Source organism: Chrysemys picta, chromosome 4 (assembly GCF_011386835.1).
Source record: "Chrysemys picta bellii isolate R12L10 chromosome 4, ASM1138683v2, whole genome shotgun sequence".
In the NCBI taxonomy this organism is placed as follows: Eukaryota; Metazoa; Chordata; order Testudines; family Emydidae; genus Chrysemys; species Chrysemys picta.
The window spans coordinates 63078222-63101311 of record NC_088794.1 but is presented as its reverse complement, the minus strand read 5'-3'; the positions used below and the strand labels follow the sequence as shown (position 1 = coordinate 63101311).

At 54.6% G+C, this 23090-nt stretch overlaps 1 protein-coding gene across 4 annotated transcripts in view; it reads left to right on the top strand.

Moving 5' to 3' along the window:
• LOC101950669 (copine-5) overlaps positions 1-23090 on the top strand; it is a 181410-nt gene that overhangs the window by 56613 nt on the left and 101707 nt on the right. For 3 of the 4 annotated variants that reach the window (XM_042861853.2, XM_042861852.2, XM_065592445.1), the window contains exons 7-8: positions 4630-4689; positions 22033-22096. In XM_042861853.2, coding sequence (XP_042717787.1) covers positions 4630-4689; positions 22033-22096 — 124 coding nt within the window. The remainder of the gene's footprint in view (positions 1-4629; positions 4690-22032; positions 22097-23090) is intronic. The other variant, XM_065592444.1, reaches the window with a different exon arrangement.

The following is a 23090-nucleotide window of genomic DNA, read 5'->3' as shown; positions in this document are numbered from 1 at the left end:
AGCAGGGCCCAGGCTGCCCAGGGCAGAGGATTCGATGTCAGAGCAGAGGGGCACGTGCAGGAAAGCTGCCACCTCATTATATCAACAGCTGCTTCTGCTCTCCTCCAGCAGCACACACTCCCCTCTCTGACCCGGAACTGGCTCCCCTGCCCCTTAGCTCATGGTCCCCCTGCTGTGACCACTCACTGGCGCTGCCTGTGTGAGTCCCGTTCCACTAAAAGGGGCACACGTCTGAGATGACCCCGACTGCCCGGTGCTGCTGGCGGGCATGTGCCACGTGCTGCCTTGCGATGCGGCTTGAGGCTGGAGAGCTCCTAGCAGTGCCCCTTACAAGTCCATTGCCAGGGCTCAGTGTTAAGCAATAATTCGGGGCGTCCAGGCCGTGGGGCACAAAGATGTTTGTGTGTGGTGGGAGGGCGGGGCTAGGGGGTTCGCTCATTTCACGTGCGTCCAGGTCCCCAGAGGGGTGGGGGGGAGCTCGGTCAGGCTTGAGAATAAGATGCTGGATGTTCCTGTCCCTGCCCTGAGCTGCGTGAGCGCCGCGTGTAGTTGGGGCTCTGGGAACTAAATGTGCACAGCCCAGAAAAGGGACGGGGGGGGGGGAAGGGGTCTAAGCAGCGGCTATAAATACCTGCCAGGTAACAATGTGAGCGCGGTAAGGGAATTACTCACTGTCTCTGGAGCAATGGCCTGCTGCTAAGGGCGAGAGAAGCGAGGAGAGGCTGGGGGCAGGGATGATAGAAATGGGCCTGAAAAATCAAAGGCATTATTGTGACTCTGTCAGTGTCCAACGGTGTTACACGAGGGTCAGGGTGGTGCACAGCGACTCACCAGCTCAGTCCATGGCAAAGCCCCTCCAGCCCTTTAGTGAAGAGACAGGACAGAAGGGAAAGCAGGGAAAGCCTTTGCAATGGAAAGTCAGCCTTGCCTTGGAACACCCTCTGCCATGCTCTCTCCCGTCAGCTGAAGTCGTTAGAAGGGAACCCCCCCTTGTCTGACAGCAAAGGCTATGTCTGCACTGCGCACCTTACAGCGGCACAGCTGTGCCTCTAAAATGCTGCCACTGTAAGGCACAGAGGGTAGCCGCTCTTTGTCAGCAGGAGCGAGCTCTCCTGCCAACCAGATACAACCACCCCAACAAGGAGTGGCAGCTTTGTCGGCGGGAGAGCATCTCCACACCGGCGCTTTTCGTTGGTAAAACTTTTGTCGGTCGGGGTGTGTTTTTTTCACACCCCTGACTGACAAAAGTTTTGCCAACAAAAGTGCAGTGTAGACATAGCCATAGATGGTATCAGAGTTGGTATTAACTGTCCTTGGGGCAAAGAGCAGAAGTTAGCTGGGCTGGGCTGGAGCAGTCCTTGCTGTGGTTGTTAAAGTCTGATCCTGATTCCTAGCAGACGAACCCAGCCACACACACACATGAGGGGAGAACAGAACAGCCAGGAGAGGAAACGCAGCTTCTGTCTCTGGAGTTGACTCTCACTTGCAATGACAATGCTGGAAAACCCCAGGCCCAGCACACTGTCTGAGACCTGGAAACTCGTCCTCGTCAACTCTGCACTTGTCCTTGTTGAGCTTCATCAGATTTCTTTTGGCCCAATCCTCCAATTTTTCTAGGTCACTCTGGACCCTATCCCTACCCTCCAGCTTATCTGCCTCTCCCCCAGCTTAGTGTCATCCGCGAACTTGCTGAGGGTGCAATGTATCCCATCATCCAGATCATTAATGAAGATGTTGAACAAAACTGACCCAAAGACAGACCCCTGGGGCACTCCCCTTGATACCGGCTGCCAGCTAGATATCGAGCTCTTGATCACTACCCATTGAGCCTGATGCTCTAGCCAGCTTTCTATCTATCTTAGAGTCCATTCATCCAATCCATACTTTTTTAACTTGCTGGCAAGAATACTGTGGGAGACCGTATCAAAAGCTTTGCTAAAGTCAAGATATATCACGTCCACAGCTTTCCCCATATCCACAGAGCCAGTTATCTCATCATAGAAGGCAATCAGGTTGGTCAGGCAGAGAGTCTGTAGTTCCCCGGGTTCTCCTTCCTCCCTTTTTTAAAGATGGGCATTATATTTGCCTTTTTCCAATCGTCCGGGACCTCCCCCAATCGCCACGAGTTTTCAAAGATAATGGCCAATGGCTCTGCAATCACGTCAGCCAACTCCCTCAGCACCCTTGGATGCATTGAATCAGGCCCCATGGACTTGTACATGTCCAGCTTCTCTAAATAGTCCTTAACCTGTTCTTTCACCACTGAGGGCTGCTCACCTCCTTCCCATACTGTGTTGCCCAGTGCAGCAGTCTGGGAGCTGACCTTATCTGTGAAGACCGAGGCAAAAAAGCATCGAGTACTTCAGCTTTTTCCACATCATCTGTCACTAGATTGCCTCCTCCATTCAGTAAGGGTCCCACACTTTCCCTGACCTTCTTCTTGTTGCTAGCATACCTTCTTGTTACCTTTCACATCTCTTGCTAGCTGCAACTCCAATTGTGCTTTGGCCTTCCTGATTACACCCCTGCATGCTCTAGCAATATTTTTATACTCCTCCCTAGTCATCTGACCAAATTTCCACTTGTAAGCTTCCTTTTTGAGTTTAAGCTCACCGAAGATTTCACTGTTAAGCCAAGCTGGTCGCCTGCCATATTTGCTATTCTTTCTGCACTTCGGGATGGTTTGTTCCTGCTCCCTCAATAAGGCTTCTTTAAAATACAGCCAGCTCTCCTGGACTCCTTTCCCCCTCATATTAGCCCCCCAGCCATGCCTCCAGCCCGAAGCTCCCTGCCCAGAGTAGGAACCCTGGCGCCTGCCAAAGCACTTGGATGGGTGCTGGAGACAGGCTGGTGAGCTTGCCAAGGTTCCAAGAGTTTAACCCCTGGCAAACACACAGGTTCTGCCACCTCCTTTCGTGATCTTATCTCCCCCATCCAAAGCATTCCTGTTGGGCTCAGTCAGTGAGTGTCCATGGATAGAGAGCAGAGCTCCACAGAGACAGAGGGACGGGGAAAGGGGCGGGCAGGTCTGCAATGCACCATTCCCCATCCTTGCTGCCCGGCTGAGGTGGGGGCGCGGCTCAGTGCCAGGCTTCTCGGCAGCTCTGCCCTGACCCTGCATTGCACTCCGCACCCCCCTCTGGATCCCACCCTCCAGTCGTCCCCACATGGGGGCCTTTAGTTCCCCACACGTGCCCCAGAATCCTTTGCAGCAGCATCTCTGAGGGGTGCCAGGGCAGCCAGTGGCAGGCAGGGCTCTGGAATCTGCTGCTTTTGGAGGCTCCTTGGCAGCCTCTGCAGTTGGTGGAACTGAACTGGGGGGGGGGGGGTCCCTTTCAGGAGTGGGAGCGAGATGGGCAGACAGGGCAGCTGAAGGAGGGTGCTGGGCTTGGGACTGGCTCATTGGAGATGCCGCCTTAGGTGTGAAGCTCTACGGTAGGGGGCCGCCCCCACAGCGCAGGCCTAAGGCAGCCCCAGTGCCAGGCCGCAGGGCTCTTCATGCCAGCCCGAGGGAGATTCCCATGCTAGCCTAAGGAGGGACCCAGTGGCAGTGGTCTGCCAGCGGGGTAGTGTGTCCCTGGGACCATCTGGCAGCCTGTCTATGCACCTGTCTGGGGTTCCCATTCTATGCCAGGGGGCTGAATGAGCCTTCCAGGTCCCTGCTGCGGCACAGTTGGGCGCGTGGCCATGGATCCCAGCCACCCTCGGGGGAGCAGCTACTGGGCCCTTTCCTACTGTCAGCTGTGGCCTGCACTGCTGAGCTGCCTGCCTGCCCCAGAGTTATCATCCCACCGCAGCTGCCCACGCTCCCCTTGCTGGCACCCGGCCGGCACCATGATCCTGGCTATTGAAACCAGCCACTGTCGATAAAAGCACATCAAAGGGTTTGGACACACTAGGTTCCAGGTACAAGGAAAATGTAACGTACAGTCCAGAGCCCACACGTATTGACAGGTTCCTTCCGCACGGCGCTGGTTCAGTGACTGGAGCTGGGATCCTCCCCTGTGAGACACTTCTGCTAGCAGAGTCTCTCCTCTGTGATGAACAACATTTGGGGCCATTTTCCCTCCTTGTATAGCCCGAGGCTCTTGTCTCTGTTCATAATCAGGATGTTTCATTAGCTGCAGCTCAGTCCTGACGGGCCCCTATTCAGCATTTCTGTGGGGGATGCTTTGCCCTGCACAGTCTCCAGACTAGGCACACTGCTGGGTCGGCTCCCCGCATGCCCGTGGTTCTCAGTGTTGAGCCAGCTCTGAGACCCCCTGCTGCAAGTGACCCGGTTCACTTCCATGGGTTTGGAACCCAGGATCCTCCATGTGACATAGTCCGAACATTCAGCCACAGGCCAGCAATCAACTGGTGCTTAGCTTTCGGCAGAGACGCCCCCCCCCCCCTTTGGTGAAATATTGGGGGATGGTCAGACATATGCCTAGGTGTGTCTGTGTCATTCTGGGCCCTCCCTTCCTTGTCCCCAGGAGACAGTTTGGGGAGACCTCCGGGGATTGGTTCAGGAGTGTTGGCCTGGCTCTCCAGGCTCTCCCTGGTGGTGATCGGCCCCAGGCAGCATATGTTCTCAGGGAGCCTAGGGAAAGGTCCAAGCTAACTCTCCCTCTCTCTGTTTCCTGGCAGGATGGGAGCGTTCATGTTACATTCCAGAACAGGGAAGCCCACACCGTCCGTCTCCAATGGGTGAGTCACACAGCTTCACCGGCATCTCCTCCTGCACAGGCAGCCCCGCAGGGAGGCAGTGTTTAGAGGTGTCTTTCCCCTGACAATGCCCCGGTCCCATGGCTAGAGACACCACACATTCGACACCAGCACTAGGACAGCATGAGACTGTCCCCCCAGTGGCTGGGCACAGAAGAGATTTATGGGTCCGTTGCTGCTCCTAGGTGCCAGGCCTGGTCATTTCACTGAACCAGGCCCCCCTCCTGCACCATCAGCCCCGCTGACAGCCCCAAGTTCAAACCTCCCTGTCGACCCAGCAGGGCCTGTTATTAACAGCACCATTGCGGCATCACGCAAGGCCTGACATTATGGCCACTGTGAGGGCTGAGCCCTGCAATGCTTAGCCCTGAGTTCTGCTCTCTTTCAGACGGGGCTAGTCCTGCCAACGCCTTCTGACAGCCTAACTGTGACGGGGTCATTTTCAGAAGGGATGTGAAAGTCCGCCGGACGTGTGCTCCTAAAGCCCTTCAGAGTTTCTGGCCATCTCCCCTAACATCACCCTGACACCCCAGGGCCTTTACTCCCCAAAAGGTGCTATAGGAAGACAGGATAGGTCTGTGCCGTGTGTCCCCCCAACCCTCCCCGCAGCGGTTGAAATAGGGTTTGAATGGGGCAAGCCCAGCTGACCCCCACTCCGTGCTCCAGGGACAGTCTCCCCCAGGGGGCTTGGAGGGAATGTCCTCCTTGATCCCACACCTGGGGGTCAGCCTGACCCAGAGATGTGAGCTACGCTCACTAGTCCTGACCATGATCGGCAGCAATTTGGCGGCAGCTCTAGCGCTGCTTCATTCTACGGCGGCAATTCGGTGGGAGGTCCTTTGCTCCCAGAGGGAGTGACGGCCCCACCGCCAAATTGCCGCCGAACTGCCGGACGTGCCACCCCTCTCTTCATTGGCCGCCCCAGGCACCTGCTTGCTATGCTAGTGCCTGGAGCCGGCCCTGGTGATGGGAGGGGGAAGGTTTTCAGCGTATTGTCGAGCAAACTCTGAGGCTTGGTCTACACTGCGGAGTTAGGTTGACATCAGGTAACTTACATCGACCTAATTATGGCAGTGTACACACTACAGCCTTGCGCCCGCCGATGTAAGTGCCCTACTACACCGAAATCATAACTCCACCTCTGTGAGAGGAGTAGCACTTATGTCGGTGTAGTTAGGGCAACGCAGTGTCCATGTTGGCTGTCATTTTTGTCCATTTCATGTCTCCATGCTGGAGCCGTGAAATTGACAAGAAAGCCAGGCTGTCACCAGGGCGGGAGGGGCGGCTCCCAGCTCCCAGTCCAGCTGCTGCATGGAGGCTCCCCCACCACTTCCCACCAGGAGCCCAGCGGCTTCCCAGAGTCTTGCCTGGACTCCGGGCACAGAGCTCACAGAGCTGGGATCCCAGGGGCAGCTGGGCTCTCAGTCCCGTCCCCCCCCACTGCTTCTCTTCAGTCCTTGGAAGCGCTTCTGGTGAGCACACGCACCCCTGCCACAGGGAGGGTAGTGTGAACATGCACCACTGTAGTACTTACTGCAGTGGCTGTAAGTTGACCTAACATAGGTGGACTTAGGTTTTTAGTGTAGACATGCCTGGAGAGTGGGGGTTTTAGAAGCACCCAGCACTGGCCTAACTCTGCTCCCATTAGATTGTCAGCTATTTGGGGCAGGGACCCTCGTTGTGTTCTCTTTGTACAGAACCGAGCACAGTCATGGCCCGGTCCATGACATAACAACACTGGAGTCAATGCTCAGAATGCCCATTGCATTCAGTGCGAGCAGAGCTAGGCCAGCGCTGAAGGGGTTGGAGAAACCCAGCCGAATAGCCCAAGTCTTTAAAACAGGCCGTACCTCCAGTTGTTTATCTGGGTAAGGATAAAAGGATGATGCCATGGTAGGGGTCTACTACAGACACCTAACCAGGAAGAAGAGGTGGATGAGGCTTTTTATAAACAACTAACAAAATCATCCAAAGAAGAGGCGCTCACTTTTATTTTTCCACGTGGGTGTTCCGCCCCCACTCCGCCCGTTCCCCCTAGGCCTCACCTTCACTCCACCTCTTCCCGCCCCCATTCTTCCCCTTCCCCCGAGGCCCTGCCCTCGCTCCACTTCTTCCCCCCCCGCACTCTGCCCCCTCCCCCGAACCTCCACCAACCCATTGCTCGCTGCTCTCCACTCTCCCCCAAGCACCTCCTGTGGCTGGTGGATGCTGAGCCCTGGAGCACCCACGGAGTCGGCGCCTATGATCCAAAGCACAGGACATGGTGGTGATGGGGCGGACTTCAACTACCCAGAAAATAACACAGCAGGACACAGATTATCCAGCAAGTTCTTGGAATGCAATGGAGACATTTTTTATTTCAGAAGGTGGAGAAACAAATAGGGAGGAACTGGTTGAGAATTTGAAAGTGAAAGGTAGCTTGGGTGTAAGTGATCATGAAATGGTAGAGTTTGTGATTCTAAGGAATGATAGGAGGGAAAACAGCACAGTAAAGACAATGGATTTCAAGAAGGCAGACTTTAGTAAACTCAGCGGGAGTTGGTAGGTAAGACCCCATGGGAAACAAGTCTAAGGGGAAAAACTGTTCAAGACAGTTGGAGGTTTTTCAAGGAGACATTATTAAGGGCACAAAAGCAAACTATCCCATTTTGTTGGAAAGATAGGAAGTATGGCCAGAGACCACCCTGGCTTAACCAGGAGATCTTCAATGATCTGAAACTCATAAAAAGAGTCCTACAATAAGTGGAAACTAGGTCAAATGACAAAGGATGAATACAAACAAATAACACAAGTATCTAGAGAAGCCAAGGCACACAACGAGACTTAACTAACTAGAGCCTCTGTAGAATTTCTAGGGTTCATCCTATCTCCTGCCAGTATCAAAATGGACCCGTGCAAAGTAAAGGCAGTCCAGAATGGCGGCACCACAGAATATTCATGAATGACAATGCTTCTTAGGGTTCATGAATTTCTACCAGTGGTTCATCCTGAGGTTCTCAGAGCAGATTGTCCCCCTCACTGCCCTGCTCTGCAAAAACATCAGGTTCCTCTGGTCTCCTGAGGCCTGGCAGGCCTTTGAACAATTAAAACTCACATTTACCACTGCTCCCATATTGGCCCACCCTGAGGCCATGCCAGCCTTCATCCTCAAGGCAGATGCTTCCAATTGGAAGAGGTGCTCAACAACTACTATCTCCAAGCACCTTCTACTCCAGGGAACTCACACCGGCAGAGCAAAATGATGGGATTTTGAACAGAGAACTCCTGGCAATTAAGAACACTTTTTGAAGAGTGGTGCCATTATCTAGAAAGTTCCTGGTATCCCCTGCAGGTGTACACTAACCATAAGATCTTTGAATGTCAGTGTAGGGCCATGGCTGTTAACCAACGTTGCCTTCGGTGGCCCTTATTGTTTACACACTTTAATTTCGTAATCTCCTATTGCCCAGGAACCAACCATAGCTTTGTCCTGGAAGGGCGAATATTACACTCGCCAAAATGACTTGAACTGGAAACCTCGTACATCCTCATGCCTCATAACTTTCTGGGTGCAGCTCCCCGCCAAGATCTGCTCCCCCTCAAAAGATCAGCCTTGATCTATTAGTTCCCACCAATCAAACAGGAAGCCATAAGTAGGGAACCCCACGATGTCTGAGACAGGGTAACCTACGTAAAGGGGCGTATATATGTTCCCCCCAGGCCTTCAAGGACTGCAGCACTACAGGTATGCCATGACTTCCCCTGGCAGGACATTTTGGTCACTTCAACACTCAGCGGCTCATCTCTCATGTCTTCTGGTGGCCTCGCATATGAGCCACATCCCCAGGCCTATGTGGCCTCTTGCAATGTATGCACCCACTCCAAAGGCACTGCACAATAATCCCTTGGGACTTCTGCAACCCCTTCAGATTCTACCTGTCCCCTAGACAGTCACCACCTTAGACTTTGTAATAGAACTACATACGTCCAATGGGTTCATGACCATCCTGACAGTTGTGGACCACCTCATGAAGACGGCACACTTCATCCCCTGAACTGGCCTACCCTCCTCCTCCTGGCTCTGGATGGACCAAGTCATCTGCCTCCATGGCCTCCCAGAGCACTTCATCTCCGACTGCAGTGCACAATTTATCTCCCACTTTTGGTGAGAAGCTCTCTGGATTTGGGGCATACGCTCCCGCCTCTCCTTCGCCTATCACCCTGAGACTAATGATCAAGTGGAGAGAGCCAACCAGATCCTGGAGCAGTATCTTCGATGTTACATCAACTTCCACCAGAACGACTGGGCCTTGCTGCTGCCGCCGGCAGAACATGTGACTGTGGGGCAAAGCCCCTTTGTTTCAAGTTATGGATTTGTGACAGAGTGGACTAGGTTGGGAGACTCCCCCCCGCCTCCATGCTGGAGGCCTCATGGCCCTGCCTCACCCCACCCTAGAAAAGAGCAGAGGAGAAGTCCTCCAGATGTTCTCCAGCGGAGAAGTTCTCCAGTCCAGCCTAGAGTGGCTGCAGAGAAACAACCAATCAGAGGGACTGCGGGAGCGGCCAATCAGAGGCCAGAAGGGCCCTGTAAAAGGAAGCAGCAGAGGCAGAGCAGTCAGTTGCTGCCTGGTGCTCGAAGAGGGAGTACTGGGTGCCTGACTGGCTGGAAGAGCAGCAGGACTACAGACAGCTCACTGCAGGCGGGACTGAGCCCAGGGAAGGCTGCCAAAGACCGGGTGCCTGCTGGCTGTCAGGAAGAACAGAAGGACCATGGACAGGTCAGTGCAGACAGGCTGCACTCAGGGGACTGACCATAACCTAGCCAGGCTGGGCAAGGGTACCGTGATGGGCCCTGCTGGTCTGGTTGAAGACTGAGCTCAGGGAGCGCTGCCAAAAGGACACCATCCGAGGGTACAGTCAGATGTTAAAGAAGACAGGGCCTCGGGGCAGAAGCCTTGGTGCTACAGTTCCATACCAGGGCCGTGAGTGAGAGCTAGAGACTGGTATACCCCGGAAGGGGGGACAGTGTGTGTGACTCGGCCAGGGGGCTGAAAGAACCAGCTGACCACAAAGGGGGCACTCATGAGAGGCGGGTGCTTACGCCATTACAGGATTCCATCCCTAGTTCTGCCCAAAGCTACCCACAACCCAGCAGCCCTGGACTGGGGACAAAGGATACGCCAAACCCAAGATGACCTAAAAGTGCACCTGGATAAACTCTGGTATTTTGGGGATTGGGAAGGCTACAGTCCTGAAGAGCGCTCTTGGGAGCTGGCGACACATCCGCCCTCCTGACTTGGTAAACACCTTCCCCAAAACCCCAGGCCACGGCCAGCCGGCAGGCTCCCTAGGGGAGAGGCAACGGATTACAGGCCTTGAACCCTGGCTCTTGGGGCACTAGGTTGTGATCAGGCCACAACTGCCACCCAGCAACTCACCTGACCCACTGCAGAAGGGAACCAGTGAAGTGCTAGATTGCAAAGGGCCCTGCCCTCAGAGCTTCTGATTGGGGGAAAATCCAGCATCTTCGATTGGCTGAGGAGCTCTATTTAAATCAGGAAGAGGTGCAGGAAGTTGTTTGGGCTACTGGAGGAATCCTAGTTGGCTGCTACTAGAGACCCCTCCTGCTTACCTGCCTCCTCCTGGCCTCCATATCCCAGACCCTGCCTGCTCCCAACTCCTGCCACACTCTAGGGCCCTGCTCCTACACCTGACCCCCGATGCTGTCTCTGGCTCTGAGCTTGGGCTTGGCACTGGGTTCTAACCATTAGGCATGACTGCCCATGTCCTGGTCATTAAACAGCCCTTCCCCAGCTGGGCTTCTCTCTCAGTTAACCCTGGCCCTCCTGCTGTCAGGTGAGGTGAGGTAACCTAACCTGCCTCTCAGGCACTGGTTAACCCTGCCAGTGCTGGTGTGAGTGCACACCCTATCATGGCTTCCCTTATCAATTATTTACAGCTCCTAGCTTCTGACTTCTGCTCATTCCTATTAGCTTCCCCTTTCTCCTATGTGTTCCATATATGCATTTTGCTTTAGCTGCCTTTACTTCCCCTCCAAACCAGGCTGGTGTTTAATGAAGTGCAGCCCTCTTCCTTGCTTATGACTTTTGGGGCATCCAGGAAGATGTGCTGAAATGATTCCCAATTAGTGTTCACATTTTTCTGATTGAATTCTTCTTCCCTGGGTGGTTTGGCTCATAGTTGTTTTAGCTTTGTGAAATTGGCCCCATTAGCAGAACACCAAGTGTATTTATTACTGGTCTGGTCTCTGCTCTGCTGGCAAATTATAAATGTGAGCAAGTCATGATCACTTGTACCTAAGCTAGCATTGAGTTTTAGTTCCTCTCTATCTGTTAGGACAAGGTCTAATACAGAATCCCCTGTGTTGGCTGCAACACTTTTTGAGTTAGGAAATTGTCATCTATAATATTTAGAAATTCCAAGAATGTTTTAGTGTTGTCTGCAGGAGACCTTCCGCATGTCACTCAAATTGAAGTCCCCCATGATCACACGTTTCCCTACACATGATAGATCAGTGCATAAGGAGCCGCTCATCCCATTCCCAAGTGTGATTTGGGGCTCTGTAGCAGACCCCAACTAATTCCCCACCTTGTGCTTTATCTGTTAGGACATTGACCGTTAGTATTCAAGATAATTTTCTTCCGAGTTATCAGTGCCACTTTTCTCCCCCCACCCCTTTTGCTCACTCGGTCCTTCCTAACTAGGTTATAACCCTTGACTTTAACATCCCAATCATGGGAATCGTCCCTTCGGATTTCAGTAACACCAACTAGACCAAATTTATGGTCAGAAATGAGCAATGCCAGTTGCTCTGATTTGTTACGCAGGCTCCCAGCACTGATGTGCCAGGAAGTCAAGAAGTTTCTCTTTTCATGTCCTTTGGGTCCTTTACAGCCTGAGTGAGTTACCTCATTGCCTCCCACTAGCTTTGGTTCCAGGAGGAGCTGGGGTGGCCCTTCTCCCTGGAGCTGCATACAGTGCCTGGCCCACAGTGACAGAAACTTAACACAATAGGGTCCCCCAAATACTAGCTGGGATTGCAATACCTGTCACAGGAGCCAATGGGTCAGATCCCAGCTGGTGTAAATCATCCATAGCTCCATTGGAGCCAACAGGCCAGATCCCAGCTGATGTCAATCCGCTGTAACTCCATTGGCATCAGGTCTTCACTGGTGTCAAGTGTCCCAGCTCTGTTGGAGCCAATGGAGTAGGGCTGATTTTGGTCAGTTGACAGGGGAGCTGGGTGTGGATGATCAGCTCCCCATTAGGATGCTCATTAGAACCTCTCAGAAATTCCCTCCGAGCCCCTACTGCCAGCCCCTGCATTTAAACCATTCACCTGGCCCCTTCTAATGACAGTTCCGCAAAGCACTCCTGGCTGGGGTGGCCTGGTGTCTACCTGAGAACCATCTCCTGTGTCTGACACTGCCTCCCCCTCGTCCATTGGTTTTGGGCTTCCCCTGGCTGCCAGCAGGGTCCATCGAGAGCCATGCTCATTGCATCAACAGCCTGCTCGACTCCAGCCCCTCCAGCAGGACGGTCAAATCCAGTGCCAGAGGGATGGGGCAGCCAGCTTTCCACCCGGTGCACTGCCCAGTGCTTGGTGTTTTGCTAGCTCTCTACGCACTGGACAGCCCTTACCTAATTAACCCCAGGAGGGCTGGCCAATCAGCTCCATCTGAGAGGTGGGGCAACTGAGGCACTGAGCGGTGAAGTGACTTACCCCAGGTCAGCCAGGAGGCCAGTGGCAGAGCTGGGCCTAGAACCCAGGCCTCTGAGCTCTTTCCTCCTGGCTTTTCAATCAATGAGCCCGATGGGGATGGAAACAGACTTCACTGAGCTTAAAAAACAGGTGCCCCCAGGATCCCAGCAGCCTGGTGTTGAGAGTCGCCGCCACTGGGCTGGCTACTCGGGGGGCCCTGGGCAAGCTGGGAAGTCGGGTCAGAAACTGGAGCCCAGGGAGCTGTCCGGGCACCTGCAGGGGAGGCAGGGCCCTGCAGTGAGATGGGCCTTTGTCCCAGTGGGCATGTAGCGAGGCGGTCTGGTTCCCCACCGCCCCGGAGAGGGATGAGCCTCTCCGGACACCAAAGTGGGCGGAGCCAGTGAATCCTGCACCTGCCCTCCAGAGGTCAAGGCACGGGACAAGAAGTATAAAAGCCCAACCCCAGAGCTCACTAGAAGTACAGCCACCAGAGAGGCCAGACGCCTGTGGCCTAGTTCCCGGTTGGGAGACCCCGGCAGTCGGCGGCCAACCTGAAGACTGGCCAGACTGGCCAATGCCTGGTGCCTACCAGAGCCCGGAGGAGCTGTCAAGCCTGTCCTTCGCAAGTTACACAGAGGAGCTGCCAAGTCTACCGTTCGCCAGTTACCCTGAGGATTCTATGGTGCTTGACCCCTGGGAGGACGTAGCCCAGGGGCAGCCGACCCTAGTCTGACTACAGCACTGCCAGAGCCAATGTCAGTGTGTTGCGGCCGGGATCACACTGATACCGCAGCAGGTCTTCTACTGCTGTTAGGGCCCCAGGCTGGGACGCAGTGGAATGGGTGGGCCTGCGTCCCCCCTGCCACCCAACTTGTGGGTGTCAGTCTCACCCTCTCGCAGGCCCTTCGGAGCCAGGAGCCTGGGCCTGCTGTTTACCTGTTTGCTCAGCCCCTCCCTGAGGGCCTGAGCCATTGACTCTTTGTTGCTCCGCCCCAGGGCCGGGGCCTGCTCATTATATAAAAGTTGCTCAGCTCCTGGCTGAGGACCTGAGCCCATGACTCACTACTGCCCGCCGACTGGGTGTGAAAAACTGTTACGTTTTGCGGCGCGAGACCCCCGCAGCCAGGCTAATTCCCCGTCACAACTGAAAGGAAGTAGCGAGACTGTGTGGTTCCTCGCCGCCCCGGAGAGGGACGAGCCCCGGCCAAACCCCTCTACACGTGGTGGAGAATGTGGGCACAAGCCCTCGTCCCCTGTGAGAAGGGGCGTGGGGGGGAACGTACCCCAGAAAAAGCCATGGATGTGGACAAACTTATCAAGCTCCTGACAGAGAGCCAGGAGCGGCAGCATGTGGCCCAGCAGCAGCAGCATCTCATCCAGCAGCTGGGAGCACAGCAGCAGCAGCTGATTCGGGACCTGGGGGTTCAGCACCAGGAACACCCGTGGCAATGCCTGCAGCAGCTGGCGACGGCACTGCCTCGCACCCCAGATCCCCAGCCAGGAAACGCGGCCGGGTCACCCCGCACCACTGCACCAGTGCTGCTGACCAAGATGGGACCCGATGATGACCCCGAAGCCTTTTTGGTAACTTTTGAAAGAATGGTGCTGGTTGCAGGGTGAGCCCATGATCAATGGGCCACCCTCCTGGCCCCATATCTGACCGGGACCACCCAAACTGTGTACCAGAGGCACGGGACTATACCCAGGTAAAGGCAGCGATCCTAGATGCCTTGGACGTCAGCCCAGAAACCTTCCGGCGGTTCTGGAGTCTGACCTACCCTACTCGCACCCGACCACGGTTGGTGTCCCAGGAGCTGAGGGAGGCGTGCAAGCGGTGGCTACAGCCCGAGAAATGAAGCCCAGATGAACTCACTGAGCAAGTTATCCTGGAACAGTTTGTCCACATCCTCTTGCCGCAAGGAAGGCCTCGGTCCTCCGCCTTCGGCCTGCGACGCTAGCTATGCCGTTGCTCTGATGGAGGATTTCCTTGCGGCTGAAGCCCCAGTGGGACCAGCTATTTGAGCCCACCCACCAGGGCCTGAGCGCCCTATCCTAGAGAAGAAGGGGAGCGCCCGGACCGAACTGCAAAACCCTTCGCGGGGCCAGGAGCCCCGGTATAGACATCCCGAGGTGCCGGTTCAACAAGCCCCCCTAAGGGACCTGACCTGAGCGCCCAGAGCTTGGACCCTGTTTCTCCTGCGTGAAATACAGACACTTGCAATGTGACTGCACCGGAATGGATTGCAGTTTCGGTCACATTTGTGCGGGGGAAACCTGCGCCCAACGGCCGCAGGCCACCAAGATTACGGTGCCAGTAGTTGTAGGGGATTGTCCTGATTGATTCAGGCTGCGGCCAGATGCTAATTTGTCAAAGCTTAGGCCTCCTGGCTGACCCGCACGTGGGGACGATCCGGCTGCAGTGCATCCATGGTGACGTACGGCCCTGCCCCAGTGCCCGAGTCCGGCTAACCGTGGATGGGGTCACATGGCTGATGGTAGTCGGCCTGGCTTCTCAACTAGCCTACCCGGTGATCCTGGGATGTGATTGGCCAGAGTTCCCAGGGGTCCTTTGTTTGAACATCGAGGAAGGCCCTGAAGTCACCCCAGCACTGGAAGGGGGCTGCCCTGAGACCCGCTCAGAGGAAGGGAAGGAACTGGACCACAACGGACAGGGAGGAGAGCCCGAGGACCCCCCGCTGGGGCCCGCCATCGAACCCAGGCTTAGCACTGACTTTTGCCGGGACCAAAGGGAGGACCCTACCCTCTGTCGAGCGTATGAGCAACTAGCGTCGATGGGACCCTGATCAATCCATACCAGGCAAAGTTGTGGCCCCATTTCGAGTTGCACCACGACTGTCACTATCGGGTGAAACGAGACCCCTGCACCGGAGAGCTCCAGACCCAACTGCTTGTGCCTCGATGTCACCGAAGAGCTGTAATGAAACTCGCCCATGACATCCCGGCTGCAGGGCACTTGGGCCATGAAAAGACCCTCACCCGAATTCTGACATGGTTCTTCTGGCCTGCGGTGCATCAGGAGGTGAGGAACTATTGTAGTTCCTGTCTGGAATGTCAGCTAGCTGCTCCCCACGGACGCCCAAGGCCCCATTGATTCCCATGCCCATTGTAGAAACACCATTCGAGCGAGTGGCAATGGATTTGGTGGGACCCTCCCAAAAAGCATTGCGGGATTTCAGTATGTGCTGGTCATCGTGGACTATGCCACCCGTTTCTCCGAAGCAGTCCCACTACGGAGCATCACCGCCAGTACCATCGCTGACAAAGTCGTGAAGGTCTTCGCCCGTGTGGGCCTGCCCTGGGAAATCCTCACTGACCAGGGCACCAACTTCACCTCCAGGCTGCTGCGGCAAGTGTGCGACCTCCTGGGGATTAGGCAGCTGTGCACCTCCATCTACCACCCACAAACCGACGGCTTGGTTGAACGGTTTAACCGTATCCTGAAGGACATGCTGCGCAAGTTTCCCCCAGAAGACCTACGTCTATGGGATCAACTGTTCCCGCCCTTGCTTCTCGCAGTCCGTGAGGTACCCCATTCCTCCACAAAATTTTCCCCCTTTGAGTTATTGTATGGACGTCGTCCACGGGACCTCATGTGTGAGACCTGGGAGCAAGCCCCGTTACCAACCCAGGGCCTTCTGAAGTACGTCCTCCAGCTTCAAGAACACATCACTCAGGCAGGAGCCCTAGCTCGGGAAAACTTGAAGGCCGCACAGGAAGCTCAGGCCCAAACCTACAACCGGGATGTGGATCCGTGACTTCAGACCTGGCGATCAGGTTCTGCTCCTCCTGCCCTCAAGCGAGTCAAAGCTACTGGCCCGTTGGCAAGGGCCTTATGTGGTGGTCCGAAAGGTCGGGCCCGTCACCTATGAGATCAACCAGCCTGACAGGCGCAAGAAAACTCAACGATACCTTGTCAACCTCCTAAAGCCCTGGCTGGAGCAAGAGAGCCTTTTAATTAACCCCATCCACCGGAGCAAGAGCTGGGCCCCCGTGTACCCCTGACAGAGGACCCCGCCAGACCCCAGCTCGAGAAGACACTGAGGAGCAACGTAAGCAGACCCAGTGCCTCCTGCAGGCGTTCCCATGAACCTTCACAGTCCAACTGGGCTACACAACTCTAGTTCATCATACCGTTCAGACGGAGCCTGGGGTGGTGATCTGGAAGTCGATCAGGCTCTTGCCGCACCGCATGCGGCAAGTCGTTGAGGAGGAAGTACAGGCTATGCTAGACCTGGGAATCATTGAACCATTGCAGAACAAATGGCGCAGCCCGGTAGTGCTGGTACCCAAGCCCGATGGCACATGGCATTTCTGTATCGACTTCCAGCGCGTCAATGCCATTTCAAAGTTCGATGCATATCCGATGCCCCGGGTAGATGAACGGTTGGGAGAGGCCCGCTTCCTCACCACCCTCGATCTGAGCAAAGGATACTGGCAGATCCCCTCGACCCCGCCTCAGGGAAAAGACCGCATTTGCCACCCCCACGGGCCTGTATCAGTTTACTCAAATGCCCTTCGGCCTCCATGGGGCCTTGGCAACATTTCAATGGCTGATGTACACCTCCTCCAACCCCACCGAGAGTACGCTGCAGCATACCTAGATGATGTGGTTGTTTACAGCTGCCATTGGGAGGACCACCTAGAGTGGGTAGCTGTGGTCCTGAGCTCCCTGCGGGTAGCTGGTTTGACAGCCAATCCAAAAAAATGCTGCATTGGATGGCAAGAGACCACATATCTTGGGTATACCAGCGGGAGAGGACAAGTGAAGCCCCGCGTGGGAAAGGTTCAGGCCCTGGCAGCCTGCCCACCTCCCACCACGAAGCACCAAGTGCGCCAGTTTCTGGGACTTGCTGGCTACTATCAGTGGTTTATTCCCTGCTTTGCGTCTATTGCAGCCCCCTTGACTGGGCTTTTGACCAAGGACAGCCCCCGGCATGTAGTTTGGACCCCGGAGTGCGAAGATGCCTTTCAGACACTCAAAGAGAATCTCTGCCACGAACCGGTCCTATATAGCCCAGACTTCAACTGGGAGTTCATCCTCCAGACAGACGCCTCGGAGGTAGGACTTGGGGCCGTCCTGTCCCAGGAGGTTGATGGAGAAGAACACCCGGTCTTGTATATTAGCCGGAAATTGTTTCCACGGGAGAATAACTATGCGGTGGTAGAGAAGGAGGCCCTTGCAGTGAAATGGGCTTGTTAAGCCTTGCGTTATTACATCCTCGGGGCCCCGTACACATTGGTCACCGACCATGCCTCGCTACAGTGGCTGGCCAAAATGAAAAATAATAATAAGAGAATAATGCGCTGGTACCTGGCACTACAGCCCTATGCTTTTACTGTTTGTCATAGGGTGGGTAAGGACCACGCGAATGCAGACTTTCTGTCCCGCCTGGGAGGTTTGGAAGGGTCTGGCCCCGATGAGCGGGAGCCAGACTTGAGGGGTGTATGTGTGTAGTGAGTTGGTGTGGTTCCCCGCCGCCCCAGAGAGGGACGAGCCTCTCCAGACACCAAAGTGGGCGGAGCCAGTGAATCCTGTGCCCGCCCCCCAGAGGTCAAGGCGCAGTACAGGAAGTATAAAATCCCAACCCCAGAGCTCACTAGAAGTACAGCCACTGGAGAAGCCAGACGCCTGTGGCCTAGCTCCTGGTTGGGAGACCCCCGGCAATCGGCGGCCAACCCGAAGACTGGCTGGACTAGCTGATATCTGATGACGACCAGAGCCCAGATGAGCTGTCAAGCCTGCCCCTCGCAAGTTACCCAGGGGAGCTGCCAAGCCTACCGCTTTCCAGTTACCCTGAGGGGCCCATGGTGCTTGACCCCTTGGAGAATACCGTCCGGACCCAGGTACCTCTAGAGGGGGAGTTAGGAAGTAGCCTGGGGGCAGCAGACCCTAGTCTGGCTGCAGCACTGCCAGAGCCAATGTCAGTGTGTTGCGGCCAGGATCCCACTGACACCGCAGCAGGTCTTCTACCGCTGCTAGGGCCCCAGGCTGGGACGCAGTGGAATGGGTGGGCCTGCGTCCCCCGTGCCACCCAACATGTGGGTGTCAGTCTCACCCTCTTGCAGGCCCTTCAGAGCCAGGAGTCTGGGCCTGCTGTTTACCTGTTTGCTCAGCCCCTGCCTGAGGGCCTGAGCCATTGACTCTTTGTTGCTCCGCCCCAGGGCCGGGGCCTGCTCATTACACTGCTCTACAGCCAAAATGCTTCTGAAATAAATGTAGTCAAACTTTACTAATTCTGGGTCACTGAGAACGAAAATGATGCTTAAAATTGTTGATTGGCTCTAGTTTTCAAGATATGCTATTGGGTCAGTATATACGACCCTTGACTTGGGAATGGCGGAGGATAAGTGAGTTATAAAGGGAAGGGATCTCAATTTAAACTAGAAATGACTAAAATACATCTTTGACTGGATCTATGAATAAATCTATGACTCGGTTTGGACAGTACTTGCTTTTTAGGCAAAACAATGAATGATGCAATCTGAAGCTGGTATTATGTCATACATGATATGAATTGCATCATGTTATTCCTAGAAGTCATGGATGATGCAATCATAACGAAGCTTACATCACTCTGCTGAACAAATTGCCCTATATCAGCTCTAGAAATCATACAGTGTCGTGCTCTCTTATTTGTCAGTGTTTGATTTTGCAAAGGGACACATTTCTGTTTAGCCAAAGTGAGCAGAGATGCCTCGTACTTGTGTGAACAGTGCAGATAACTTCTGCTATGTTTGTGGTGAAGTGACTTTTGCATCACAAAAGCGCAGTATAACCACTATGGTTAAGAAAGCCTATCACCTTTATTTTGGCTGCAAAATTGGAGATCAGGACAAGAGGTGGGCCCCATACATATGCTGCAACACTTGTGCAACAAATCTTCGCCAGTGGTTGAACAGGAAAAGGAAATCTATGCCTTTTGCAGTGCCAATGATTTGGAGAGAGCCAACAGATCATACCAGCAATTGTTATTTCTGCATGGTGCCTCCAGTTGGGAAAGGTGTGTCAAAGAAGAAAAAGTGGACTGTGCATTATCCAAACATTCCATCAGCTATACGCCCAGTACCCCACGGAGAAGGACTGCCGGTTCCTGATGCACCAGAATCATTCTCACTTGAGTCAGACGAGGAAGAGGATGAAACTTCTGGTCCTGAACCATCAATGTCACAGGACCCACATTTTCTCCCATCCTCCTCCTCTGAACCACACCTCATAACACAAGGTGAACTGAATGACCTTGTCAGGTATTTGGAAATACCCAAGAGTAAGGCAGAGCTGTTGGGCTCCAGACTACAACAGTGGAATCTCCTGGCAGGTGATGTTAGGGTTTCCATGTTCCGTGACCGTCAAAAGGATCTTGTCCCATTCTTCTTCATGGAAGGTGATCTTGTAGCCTGCAACAACATCGATGGTGTAATGGCAGCCCTCAACATCCTTCACGATCCAGATGAGTGGAGACTGTTCATTGATTCATCGAAGACGAGTCTTAAAGCTGTTTTATTGCATAATGGCAATGTTTTTGCCATCAATTCCAGTTGGTCATGCAGTCCATATGAAGGAAACCTATGATAACATGAAACAACTTTTGAGGTGCATAAACTATGACCAACATCAGTGGAAGCTTTGTGGCGATTTGAAGGTTGTTGCTCTCTTGCTTGGTCTGCAGACTGGATACACAAAGTACTGCTGTTTTCTCTGCGAATGGGATAGTCGTGCAAGAGATTCCCACTACATCAAGAAAGACTGGCCACTCCGACAGTCATTGGAGCCTGGGAGGAAAAGTGTTCAGCATCCACCACTTGTTGAATCAAGGAAGATTTTGTTACCACCCTTACACATCAAGCTGGGTCTGATGAAGAACTTTGTCAAGGCCATTGACAAAACACAAGCAGCTTTCAAGTACCTCCGTGGAAAATTTCCAAGGTTAAGTGAAGCTAAGATAAAGGAAGGTGTCTTTGTTGGTCCTCAGATTCGTGAACTTCTTCGAGATGATGCATTTGACCATAAACTGCATGGCAAGGAAAAGACGGCATAGAAAGCCTTCCAGTTAGTGGCAATAAATTTTCTCGGAAACAACAAGGCAGACAACTACAGGTTGTTGGTGGAAAACCTCCTCAAGGCATACAAAAGCCTTGGTTGCAACATGGCACTAAAGATACATTTTTTGCACTCTCATCTAGATTTTTTTCCACTGAACTGCAGAGCAGTGAGCGACGAGCACGGCGAGCGATTTCACCAGGCATTGCAACAATGGAGAAACGCTATCAGGGCAAATGGAGCCCATCAATGCTTGCAGACTATTGCTGGACAGTGACAAGAGATGCTCCATTTAATGAATACAAGAGACAAGCCAAGAAGCGCCGAGTAGACACTGAATAGGACTAAACTATGTACATAATAGTTTTTTTGCCTTTTGTTTCATAATAAATTTTATTTATATAACCCTTTTGCTGATTTTTAAAGTATTACATAAACAGGACAGGTGAAATATTATCATGTAAAGCAACCATAAACACATGAAAAGACCTAGGTTTACAATTTATTATTAAAACTCTACTATCTACACAATATACATAGACATAAAATGTAAAAACTTAAATATCTTAGAAACAGTAGCCAATCAGTTGTTTTAATTGTCATATTTGAATTCAGCACATCAAAATACATAATAACTAGCACATTTTATCTCTGAAGCAGACGACTTCTCAAAAATTGTAGACCAGTGTTATATAAGTGTTGCTCAGCTCCTGGCTGAGGACCTGAGCCCGTGACTCACTACACCCGACTGGGTGTGAATAACTGTTATGTTTTGCCTCTACTGCTGCCCCTACTGCGAGACCCCCGCGGCCAGGCTAATTCCCCGTCACAACTGAAAGGAAGTAGAGAGTCGGTGTGGTTCCCCGCCGCCCCGGAGAGGGACGAGTCCCGGCCAAACCCCTCTACAGGGTGACACTGCCAAGGGCCCAGCTGGAGCTAATGCCAGTGCAGGACACCCAGCATGCAGGGCGAGAACAGCCTGAGCCCTGTCTGTTCCAGGGCTGCACCCCAGAGAGCGACACCTCGGGGGCGTCCTGGTGCAGACAAGGCCAGGTGGGGTGGGGAAGTGTGCTCCCCAGTAACTTGGCAGGCAGGTGTGGCGCAGACACAGTGCGCTGGATTACAGCCCTCCAAATGCCATCCCAAGGCCGGGCAGTGGTGCTGGAACACTTTTTTAATATGGGGGGGTGCTGAAAGCAGTTTTTACTTTTTACCTCATGCCCCCCCTTACCCCTGACCACACCCACCCAGCTCCCAGAGCTGGGTCCGGGAGCAGGGCCATGTCTCTGGGAGTCGGGGACCCAGACAGGGGTAAGGGGACCGAGACTGGGACCACAGGTGGGGGTGGGCACGGAGCCAGGGAGCAGAGCCTCGGGTGCAGGGCCGGGCAGCGGAGTCCCGGGCGCAGGGCCCCAGGCACGGAAACAGCAGCTGGGGAGCAGTGTGCGGGGCCGGTGGCCGGGACCCAGGGGGCGACCTTGGGGCAGGGCCAGCCCAGGGTTGGGGGGTGCTCTCTGGGCAGAGCCAGCCTAGTGGCTCAGACCCCCTCTCTTTTCTTCTGCAGTGGGATTCCAGGGAAAAAGTGTGGCACCATCATCCTGTCGGCCGAGGAGCTGGGCAACTGCCGGGTGAGTTGTGGCTGCTGTGCCGCCCAGTGGGTCTCACTGGCACTGGCAGGAGGGCACCTGGCAGCTGTGGGAGACTCCCAGAACTCACCTGGGGTGGGATTCCACTGGGCAGGGTCCCAAGGGGAGGTGGGGAGGCAGATGGAGGAGTCTGTCCTCGGGACAGGCGGGGTCCTGGAGGGGAAGAAGGATGTGTGCTGAGTTCCCACCCATGGGCATGTGCACATCACACATCCCCCACCCCCAGGAGCACAGCGGATCCCATGTGCTGGCAGGGGGTCTGGTCGGGTCACTGCTGGGATGGGAGATCTTTCCCAAGGAAACCCAGTGTCTGCAGGGAGTGAGGTGGGTGGTTCAGTAGGGGGCGCTCTCCCCTAGCAGTCCGTGCTGGCCCCAGGGCAGTACTAGGAGCCCTGTGCTATAGGGCGTGGGGAGCCAGCAGGTGGCACGTTCCCCTCGCAGTCCGTGCTGGCCCCAGAACGGTGCTAGGGGCGCTGTGCTATAGGGCGTGGGGGTCCAGCAGGGGGCACTCTCCCCTCGCAGTCCGTGCTGGCCCCAGAACGGTGCTAGGGGCACTGTGCTATAGGGCGTGGGTGCCAGCAGGGGGCGCTCTCCCCTCGCAGTCCGTGCTGACCCCAGAACGGTGCTAGGGGCACTGAGCTATAGAGCGCGGGCCAGCAGGGGGCGCTCTCCCCTCGCAGTCCGTGCTGACCCCAGGACGGTGCTAGGGGCGCTGTGCTATAGGGCGCAGGGGCCAGCAGGGGGCGCTCTCCCCTCAGAGGCAGTGCTGGCCCCAGGACAGTGCTAGGGGCGCTGTGCTATAGGGAGCGGGGGCCAGCAGGGGGCGCTCTCCCCTTGCAGTCCATGCTGACCCCAGTAGTGTCGTCGAGGGGGAACCGAGTTTACCCATGCCTCGTTTGGGGAACGTGGCGTTCAGCTGAGGTTGGTTTACCCATCCCATGGGCTGACCCCAGTGCCGCCGTGTAGTGCTAGGTGG